This window comes from Oncorhynchus clarkii, chromosome 25 (genome assembly GCF_045791955.1).
Source record: "Oncorhynchus clarkii lewisi isolate Uvic-CL-2024 chromosome 25, UVic_Ocla_1.0, whole genome shotgun sequence".
NCBI lineage: Eukaryota > Metazoa > Chordata > Actinopteri > Salmoniformes > Salmonidae > Oncorhynchus > Oncorhynchus clarkii.
Genome location: NC_092171.1, coordinates 33,952,037 through 33,962,771, shown reverse-complemented (window position 1 = coordinate 33,962,771; position 10,735 = coordinate 33,952,037). Strand labels below are relative to the sequence as shown.

At 42.1% G+C, this 10,735-nt stretch overlaps 1 protein-coding gene across 1 annotated transcript in view; it reads right to left on the bottom strand.

Moving 5' to 3' along the window:
* Positions 1-5,142: 5,142 nt before the first annotated feature.
* The window catches only part of LOC139383556 (tubulin epsilon and delta complex 1), a 25,060-nt gene continuing 19,467 nt past the window's right edge, over positions 5,143-10,735 (bottom strand). Inside the window, exons 7-8 of the mRNA XM_071128141.1 lie at positions 9,383-9,568; positions 5,143-8,384 (exon numbers count right to left, since the gene is read on the bottom strand). Of these exons, the coding sequence (XP_070984242.1) occupies positions 7,953-8,384; positions 9,383-9,568 (618 nt within the window). The 3' untranslated portion in view covers positions 5,143-7,952. The remainder of the gene's footprint in view (positions 8,385-9,382; positions 9,569-10,735) is intronic.

Sequence of the window (10,735 nt, the reverse complement as noted above, 5' to 3'; positions counted from 1 at the left end):
ATGTACATCCAAGGGCCAGCCGTACTGCCCTGTTCTGAGCCAATTGGCATTTTCCTGTCCTTCTTTGTGGCACCTGATCACACGTCTTAACAGTAGTCCAGGTGCTACAAAACAAAAAGTCCTGTAGGACTTGCCTTGTTGACAGTGTTGTCAAGAAGGCAGAGCAGCGCTTTATTATAGACAGACTTCTCCCCATTTTAACCACTGTTGTATCAACATGTTTTGACCATGACAGTTTACAATCCAGAGTTACTCCAAGCAGTTTAGTCACCTCAACTTGCTGAATTTCCACATTATTCATTACAAGATTTAGTTTAAGTTTAGGGTTTAGTGAATTATTTGTCCCAAATACAATACTTTTAGTTTTTGAAATATTTAGGACTAATTTATTTCTTGCCAACCACTCAGAAATTAACTGCAGCTCTTTGTTAAGTGTTGCAGTCATTTCAGTCACTGTAGTAGCTGATGTGTATAGTGTTGAGTCATCTGCATCCATAGACACACTGGCTTTACTCAGACTTTGCTTTTCCTAGATACGGCTACTATATTGTGATCATTACATCTGATGGATTTGGATACTGCTTTAAAGCAATTTTCTGCAGCATTAGTAAAGATGTGATCAATACATGATGATTTCCTTCCTGTGCTGTTTGTAACTACCCTGGTAGGTTGACTGATAACCTGAACCAGGTTGCAGGCACTAGTTACAGTTTGAAGATTTCTCTTGAGTGGGCAGCTTGATGAAAACCAGTCAATATTTAAAATCACCCAGAAAATATACCTCTGTTGATATCACCTACATTATGAAGCATTTCACACATCATCCAGATACTTACTGTTAGCACTTGGTGGTCTATAACAGCTTCCCACCAGAATGGGCTTTAGGTGAGGCAAATGAACCTGTAGCGATATTACCTCAACAGTATTTAACATGAGATCCTCTCTAAGCTTTACAGGAATGTGGTTCTGAATATAAACGACAACACCTCCACCTTTGGCATTTCTGTATTTTTTGTAGATGTTATAACCATGTATTGATACCACTGTATCATCAAAGGTATTATCTAAGCGAGTTTCAGAGATTGTCAGCATATGAATAACATATGTTATGTTGTGGAAAAATTGCAAGATTATGTTAGAATGCTTTTATTGCATCAAATGGTTGTTTTATTCGACAGAATAGAGTATTCTGTTAACTATTGTGTGTGTGTTCTACTGAGGATGGGCCTCTGGGAGATAACACTGACAGGAGATTTACGATGTCTTTGGGTGATAAAACCTAAAGAGCATTCCAGAGCATGAGTTAATGTTTCTGTTCTATATGGTACCAGGGCCAGACACTGGTCTATACAATGAAAACTGTTGACACAGCAGATACTGTCTGCTATGTATTATAGGTATCTTTCATACAAATCTTAACCTTGTGACCCATTCTATGTATCGGTTGTTCGTCATGTAGGTTGAAATGGGTGTATCTTGGCTATAAAATACCTTTGTACTCTTGGCTCGCCGCTCTCAACGGCTCATCAGAAATGGTGAATCGTTCACAAGCCATTGCTATTGCAAAGCTCTCACTATTAAATATTTAGTTTTAGTATAACTCTGACTTGTGTGATGTGAAGTTTGTCTCTCCTCATTTGATAATAAAGAAATGAACCACCACAGTTACCAGCAAATTATTGCTTCCATGAACCTTGTTTCTAAAGAGACATATGTTAACGTGGGCTATTTTTAGCACTTTTATGGGATGCTTGATTGTTTTCATTGCTTTACTAGGAAACTTAGCAGAAGTAGACATGCTCATGTTATTTATGTTAGTGCAGGGTGAGCTGCACACAGCCTCAGTGCTAACAGTATAACTCCGGTTCATAGGCACATGATTACTGCATACAATAGCTATGGGATTAGCAGAGGCATTCAGGGCAGTAAGAGGGACAGACATTAGGTGACTTACATTGTGTCTTCCAACTCCCCTGGGATAATGTACATTTTCAGAAGCATTATGACAACTCAGCGACACAATGGTAGGGATTAACTGTGCTGGGCTTGGGTCATTGATATAGTCAATGTCTCAACGCACCCTTATAATGCTGTGAAAGGATCCAGGAACCCAAATGACTTGGGTGGATTCCATCCTCCTTATAAAACCAGCTTTGCTTCCAGAAGGTATCAACATTTTCAATAAATGTTACACCCACAGAGATGCAATAGTCCCGTAGCCAGTCATTGAGGGCTAAAAGTCTGCTGAACCGTTCAATGCCACGATTTAGGGAGGACAGAGGGCCAGATATTATGGGACGTTTGTTGTGGTGTCAAGCAGAGACCCAATCACTTCTTTAAAAATCCATATTCAGCTGTTCTGAGCTGCCCTTCATAATGTCATTGAATCCCACATGAACTATGATAGACTACATTTTCTGATGCTGGTTTAAAATGTTTGGGAGCAGCTTGTTGGGAGCAGCATTGTTGGGTTTAGAGCCTGCGAGAAAGGCATTTCAGTGTACTTGTGCACCTGTCAGTAAAACTTGAAACAGCTGAGATATGAACACACAGCTAAGATATGAACGCACACATACATCCCACTTGGCACAGACATCGGGTCTAGTTTCCATTTAGTTAAGTTTTCAACTAACGTGAATTGAACATAAAATCTATGAAAAATGTCACCGTCATTGGAGGTTAAAGGTTGGATTAAAAAAAAAAGAAATTCCTTTAAGTTAAGGACTTCTTACACATCCAATCAGTTTTACGTGTTCATTCAACCACATCACATTGAATAATTTTGTTGAAATGATGTGGAATCAATGTTGATTCAACCTGTTTTGCCCAGTGTGATAGCTCAGACCTCACACTCACTCACACAGCTGAGATATTAACATACTCAGACATGCAAACAAACACACACAAAGCACATACACTATATTAACATACTATATATCACTTTAATCCAGCAGGACATCTGACTTTCTCCAATCTGCTAATCCTGTGTTTATCAAACACCCTTCCAGTTTGGTAACTGGTTTCCTGTTTATCAAACACCCTTCCAGTTTGGTAACTGGTTTCCTGTTTATCAAACACCCTTCCTGTTTGGTAACTGGTTTCCTGTTTATAAAAGACCCTTCCAGTTTTGGTAACTGGTTTCCTGTTAATCGCACATTTCACACAGACATGTAATTTGCTCTTAACAAATCTAACAGCCCTCCCAGGTGAAAGAGAAACATTCATGTTTGGCACACACAAACTAATCACATGCATGCACACCAATGACAGACACATACGCATGTGTACAGTCATGGCCAAAAGTTTTCAGAATTACACTAATATTAATTTTCACAGAGTTTGCTGCTTCAGTGTCTTTATATATTTTTGTCAGATGTTACTATGGAATACTGAAGTATAATTACAAGGATTTCATAAGTGTCAAAGGCTTTTATTGACAATTACACGAAGTTGATGCAAAGAGTCAATATTTGCAGTGTTGACCCTTCTTTTTCAAGACCTTTGCAATCCGCCCTGGCATGCTGTCAATTAATTTCTGGGCCACATCCTGACTGATGGCAGCCCATTCTTGCATAATCAATGCTTGGAGTTTGTCAGAATTTGTGGGATTTTGTTTGTCCACCCGCCTCTTGAGGATTGACCACAAGTTCTCAATGGGATTAAGGTCTGGGGAGTTTCCTGGCCATGGACCCAAAACATCGATGTTTTGTTCTCCGAGCCACTTAGTTATCACTTTTGCCTTATGGCAAGGTGCTCCATCATGCTGGAAAAGGCATTGTTCATCAACAAACTGTTCCTGGATGGTTGGGAGAAGTTCCTCTAGGAGGATGTGTTGGTACCATTCTTTATTCATGGCTGTGTTTTTAGGCAAAACTGTGAGTGAGCCCACTCCCTTGGCTGAGAAGAAACCCCACCCATGAATGGTCTCAGGATGCTTTACTGTTGGCATGACACGGGACTGATGGTAGCACTCACCTTGTCTTCTCTGGACAAGCTTTTTTCCAGATGCCCCAAACAATCGGAAAGGGGATTCATCAGAGAAAATGACTTTACCCCAGTCCTCAGCAGTCCAATCCCTGTACCTTTTGCAGAATATCAGTCTGTCCCTCATGTTTTTCCTGGAGAGAAGTGGCTTCTTTGCTGCCCTTCTTGACACCAGGCCATCCTCCAAAAGTATTCGCCTCACTGTGCGTGCAGATGCACTAACACCTGCCTGCTGCCATCCCTGAGCAAGCTCTGTACTGGTGGTGCCCCAATCCCGCAGCTGAATCAACTTTAGGAGACGGTCCTGGCGCTTGCTGGACTTTCTTGGGCGCCCTGAAGCCTTCTTCACAACAATTGAACCGCTCTCCTTGAAGTTCTTGATGATCCGATAATTGGTTGATTTAAGTGCAATCTTACAGGCAGCAATATCCTTGCCTGTGAAGCCCTTTTTGTGCAAAGCAATGACGACGGCACGTGTTTCCTTGCAGGTAACCATGTTTGACAGAGGAAAAACGATGATTCCAAGCACCACCCTCCTTTTGAAGCTTCCAGTCTGTTATTCAAACTCAATCAGCATGACAGAGTGATCTCCAGCCTTGTCCTCGTCAACACTCACACCTGTGTTAAGAGAATCACTGACATGATGTCAGCTGGTCCTTTTGTGGCAGGGCTGAAATGCAGTGGAAATGTTTTTTGGGGATTCAGTTCATTTGCATGGCAAAGAGGGACTTTGCAATTAATTGCAATTCATCTGATCAATCTTCATAACATTCTGGAGTATAGACAAATTACCATTATACAAACTGAGGCAGCAGACTTTGTGAAAGTTAATATTTGTGTCATTCTCAAAACTTTTGGCCACGACTGTACAACACACACACACACACACACACACACACACACACACACACACACTGGAGGAGATAAAGGCACTAGGATTAATCATCTGAGGGGTGAGGCCAGGACTGGTAATGTCAGCCAATAAGTGTGAGACTGAGGAGGGAGCATTCGCCAGGCGGCCTACTTAAACAACTTCAGTGAGAGAAAACATTCCAAAATCTTGACCTACTTCTGAACTTTAGCACGTTCTCTCCTAAAAGCTTAGCTCAAAAAAAACAACATAAGATACAAGAAAAAAATAAACCCAGCAACTTAACAGCCAGCCCAGACAGGTCTTTATGTTGTCTCCTGCAGTGGATTACATCAACGCACACACGCCACTGTGGCACAGACAGACTAGGCAATCAAACACCCTTCCAGTTTGGTAACTGGTTTCCTGTTTATCAAACATCCTTCCAGTTTGGTAACTGGTTTCCTGTTTATCAAAGACCCCTCCAGTTCCGTAACTGGTTTCATGTTTATCAAAAACTCTTCCAGTTTAGTACTGGTTTCCTGTTTATCGCAAATTTATACAGAAATGTACATTGCTCTCAACAAATGAAACAGACCTAACAAGTGCAAGAGAAACATTAATACTTGACACACAAACTAATCACATGCATGCACACCACTACCTAGGTTTTTGCGACAGATTTTCATGAGAATATTCTAAAATCTGCAGGAAACTATATGCGTATTTTCCAAGCAGAGATGGGTTTTCATTTGAAAAAAAAGATTAATTGCAAAAACACTGTGATAATGATAATGTAGTGCACATAAAAATGACTTTTGCCATTCAATTCTGTACCAAATGAAACATAGAATGGGTTTCCATCGCATTTTCCACCCTACTGATGGTTTTGTCCAAAAAACTGTTGCGTTATATTGCAAACTTGCCCACTCTAGTCTTGGCACATATGCTCTAGCCAACAGCTTGAAGATACAGTGCGGGTAGACTACATGCATTGTGAGATCATTATGAATAAGAGCAATATTCTTTTTGTTTTTCAAACGACATCCAAGCATCAATCATCATGTCACCAAAATAAGATATTTATTGGTAATGAGAATGTGCACTTTCACCACCCTGTGAAATTCACCATAACTTATATTATCTGTAGCCAAATAAACTGCATGTTTTACCGAGTCGTAATGGGAGAACCTAAGAACATATCATCGCATGACTCCAAGTTTACTTCTATATGATGGTTATTACAGCGAATGAAAACATAAGATGCAACATGCAACAATTTAATCAATTCTACAGAGTTACAGTTCATAAAAGAAAACCAGTCAATTGAAATGAATTAATCTATGGATTTCACATGACTGGGAATACAGATATGCATCTGTTGGTCACAAATACTTTTAAAATAAAAGACGTGGATCAGAAAACCAGTCATTATCTGGTGTGACCACCATTTACATCATGCAGCGTCACACTTCTCCTTCGGATAGAGTTAAACAGGCTATTGATTGTTGCCTGTGGAACCTTGTCCCACTCCTCTTCAATGGCTGTGCAAAGTTGATGGATATTGGTGGGAACTGTACATGTCGATCCAGAGCATCCCAAACATGCTCAATGGGTGACATGTCTGGTGAGTATGCGACATGAAGCAGTGCATTATCATACTGAAAGATGACGTGAAGGCAGCAGATGAATGGCCTCTGGATCTCGTCACGGTATCTTGTCACGTTTAAATTGCCATCAATAAAATGCAATTGCGTTCCATGTCCGTAGCTTACGCCTGCCCATACCATAACCCCACTGCCACTATTGGGCATTCTGATCACAACGACATCAGCAAACCGCACACCCACATGACGCCATACACGTGGTCTGCCATCTGCCCGGTACAGCTGAAACTGGGATTCATCCGTGAAGAGCACACCTCTCCAGCGTGCCAGTGAAGGTGAGCATTTACCCACTGAAGTCAGTTAGGATGCAGAACAGCAGTAAGATCAAGATGAGGAGCACGCAGATGAGCTTCCCTGAGATGGTTTCTGACAGTTTGTGCAGAAATTCTTCAGTTGTACAAACCCTGTTTCATCAGCTGTCCAGGTGGCTGGTCTCAGACGATCCCACAGGTGAAGAAGCAGAATATGGAGGTCCTGGGCTGGCGTGGTTACACCTGTCTGCGGTTGTGATGCCGGTCGGACGTAGTGCCAATTTCTCTAAAACGTTTGAGGCGGCTTATGGTAGAGAAATTAACGTTAAATTATCTGGCAATCACTCTGGTGGACATTCCTGCAGTCAGCATGCCAACAGCATTTAACGTCATTTCTCCCAAAATACATTTTACTGACACAAAAAGATCCCACCATGTCGAACAAACAAATTGTCTGTTGGCATTTATAAAATTGGACCGGCATATCCTGTTTCCATCAGTCAGATCGTGACTTTTTTCCCCTCCATGCATTAGGTAATTAATCTGTATGAAATGCTTGTTACTCACACACACACACACACACACACACACACACACACACACACACACACACACACAAATTTGAGGAGGTGAAGGCACTAGGATGAATCCTCTGAGGGGTGAGGCCAGGACGGGTAACATCAGCTAATCAGTGTGAGGCTGAGACGGAGAGAGCATTCGCCAGGCGGTCTACTTATAAACCAACTTCAGTGAGAGAACATACTAAACCCTGACCTACTTCAGAACTTTAAGACTGTTTTCTCTCCTGAAAGCTTGGCACCGAGAAAAGATAAGATACAAGAAAAAAAAAAAAAAACAGCAACTTAACAGCCAGCCCACACAGGTGTTTATGTTGTCTCCCACAGTGGATTACATCAACACACACACAAATATCTTGATTTCATTCATTCATGTGCATTTCAGATGTCATTTGAAATATATCACATGCAGTCCATCACATCATAATATATTAGCAGTAGACATATAAATATAATTAATAGAACATATAGCCACAAATTGTCGAGCAGCTTTGCACCTTCTAGTCATTCTATGTCTATGAAAGTAGTCTGGGGACAGACAGTCTGTCAGCCACCGAGCTGAACAGCATCCTGTTCACTCGCTTGCACGCACAGACACCCTGAAGTAGAATCCTGTTAGTGTTTATCTCTTGAGAGGGAGAGGGGGGATGAGGACAACTCCAACCCCCTCCAGCCAGCTGGCTGTCTTCTCCTGGATCTGTCCCCGCTTTGCCTGCCTCATCTGGCCCAGTTCCCCCAGCAGGAAGTCCTCTCTCTGCTGCAGCTTGACGATCAGTGAGGAGGCCTGGACTTGGACCATCACCGTGCCTGTCCCAGACACCTTGCCTGGCAGCACTGCCCCATCACAGGCTTGTGGGAGCACAGACCCTGGCCTACAAGGCTGGTGATGGTTGGGAAGTGGCTGTGGCCCCTGGAGACTTGGCCTGTAACTACAGCAACCAGATGTAGGAGTTGAAGTACAGGACTCAGCCAAGCCATGCAGCCTGAGAGCCACTCTCCTCTCAATCTCCTCCAACTCCTCAGCGTCTTGAAGAACACTCTGCGCTTTTCTGTTCTGTCGGGACAGAAGAAGAAAGGAGGCATTGACAAACAGTTCAGTGCAATGAATTGCAGGATAACTCTGCCTCTTTCAGTATATCATCTGAGACAATTACTTCCTACTAAAATGTTTTAATCTCTAAAACAAAATGACTGCTAGGTCCCAGCAGCATTTCATTTACACTGATGACTCTCATGGGGGAGGAGTGTGTGTGTGCTTGTGCATACGGCATTAGTGCATTCATGCGCGATAATGGGTGAGAATTTGGCAGACATTTTGATATTGCACCAGACACTTCCCACATTAGTGTAGAGAGAGAGCGAGAACGAGAGAGAAAAAGAGAAAGAGATTGAGAGGGAGGGAACGAGAGAGGATAATTAATGTAGCCTATATTATTAGGTGACCTAGATGTGCTGATTGTGAGGTTGGTAATAATTCCCAGCTGTATCAGTGTAATGATATGAATAAAATTGGGAGCTATGCAAGCCTAGAGTCTGGAGAGAAGCAATAAGCAAATAGGCTATATAGCATAATGAAATGTAATGCTGTACACAAAAGCACAGATTTAGGCATTCATATTCCAAATGAAAGAGCTCAATTCACAAGCCACTTCAATTGAGAAAATTATTCCAGAAAATGATTTCCCAAAGAGAGGAAGAGAGAGAAAGAGCGAAAAGGAGAGAGAGGAACAGGAGCACATAATGCCATCAGACCCACTCCCACTTGAACTGCATAATGCAAGTCCTCCAGAACATTGAAGTTCCCTCTTTTTGCTCTGACAAATTCTCTTTCTCAAAATGTCCTAAAACATTTCCTCTCCTCCTTCAGTCCAATGACCTGAAAGAACTGACGAGGTGAAAGCCAATCTAATGATGAGCTTCCACCTGTCCGGTCTTTTCCAATCATTGAAGACAGTAGAGGACGAGAGGACGGAATTTCCTACAATTTATAAAGAGCCAAACGTTGATTCCTTGCCAGTTGGTACTCACCTGCTGTGTGAGGGTGTGCATTACCTGTCTTGTGTATGTGTCCTTCAGCCCTGTGTGCAGCCTCAGCAGCATGTTGTCCAGTTGTTCCAGACCCTCCTTGTCCTTGTAACCGTAGGGAAAGCACCTATTGACAACTTGGTGTACAGATGACATGTTCTCTACAGTGTCCTCCTCTCTCAGGTCTGAGAGCTGGCTGTCCACAACACTATCCTACAGAGAGAGGGAGGGGGGAGAGAGGGAGGAAGGAGCGAGGAGAGAAGGAAAGAGAGGGTTGAGAAAGTGAGAAATAGAGAACCACTGTTCATAATGCATGATCCTGGGAAAATTAATATCAAACCTCAAAAGTTTTGTTATTAAATTAAAGATGCAATATGTAACTTTTGGGGTAACCCGACCAAATTCACATAGAAATATGAGTAATAGATCTGTCATTCTCATTGAAAGCAAGTCTGAAAAGCGGTAGATCTGTTCTATGTGCATTATATCTATGATTCCCGTTCTTAAGTTTTGTCTCTCTTACTTTGTGTTTTGTACACCAGCTTCAAACAGCTGAAAATACTATATTTTTTGTTAGGGAAAATATATTTCACAGCGGTTTAGATGGTACAATGATTCTCTACACTACACTTGCTTGTTTTGTTACATGAACTGAAATTAGGCAAACTATTTGAATTTTAGCAACCAGGAAATGGCATGTAAAAATAACAAAAATCTTAGATTTTCTCTGAGCTCCTCCCTTCACTCTCTGCTCCTGAGTGGCGCAGCGGTCTAAGGCACTGCATCTCAGTGCTAGAGGCATCACTACAGACCCTGGTTTGATTCCAGGCGTTATCACAACCGGCCGTGATTGGGAGACCCATAGGGCGGCACACAATTGGCCCAGCGTTGTCCGGGTTAGGGTTTGGCCGGTGTAGGCCGTCATTGTAAATAAGAATTTGTTCTTAACAGACTTGCCAAGATAAATAAGGGTAAAAAAAAAGAGCTTTTGTCAAGATCGGACTTCCTGTGTAATTGCAGCTCTCGTCCAATATTGATCCATGTGGGTCTAGTTCTAATCAACTGCCCAACAGCAGCCTCCCTCCTAGGAGAGAGGTCAGATAGAGTCCAGGCACAGATATACTATAGGCATTGTCGCAAATTGTACCCTATGTGGCCCTGGTCAAAAGTAGTATGCTATATAGGGTTTCATTTGGGACGCAGGCCATGACTGTGGATAAACTCCATACAGGCTTATGGCAGACTCTACACTAATCCTCCAACAGATAATGGATAACGGATAACAGATAACGATATCATAGACCAGGTCCTGGAGCCTCCATACATTCAACACATACGCTGAACAAAATATAAAATGCAACATGTAAAGTGTTGGTCCCA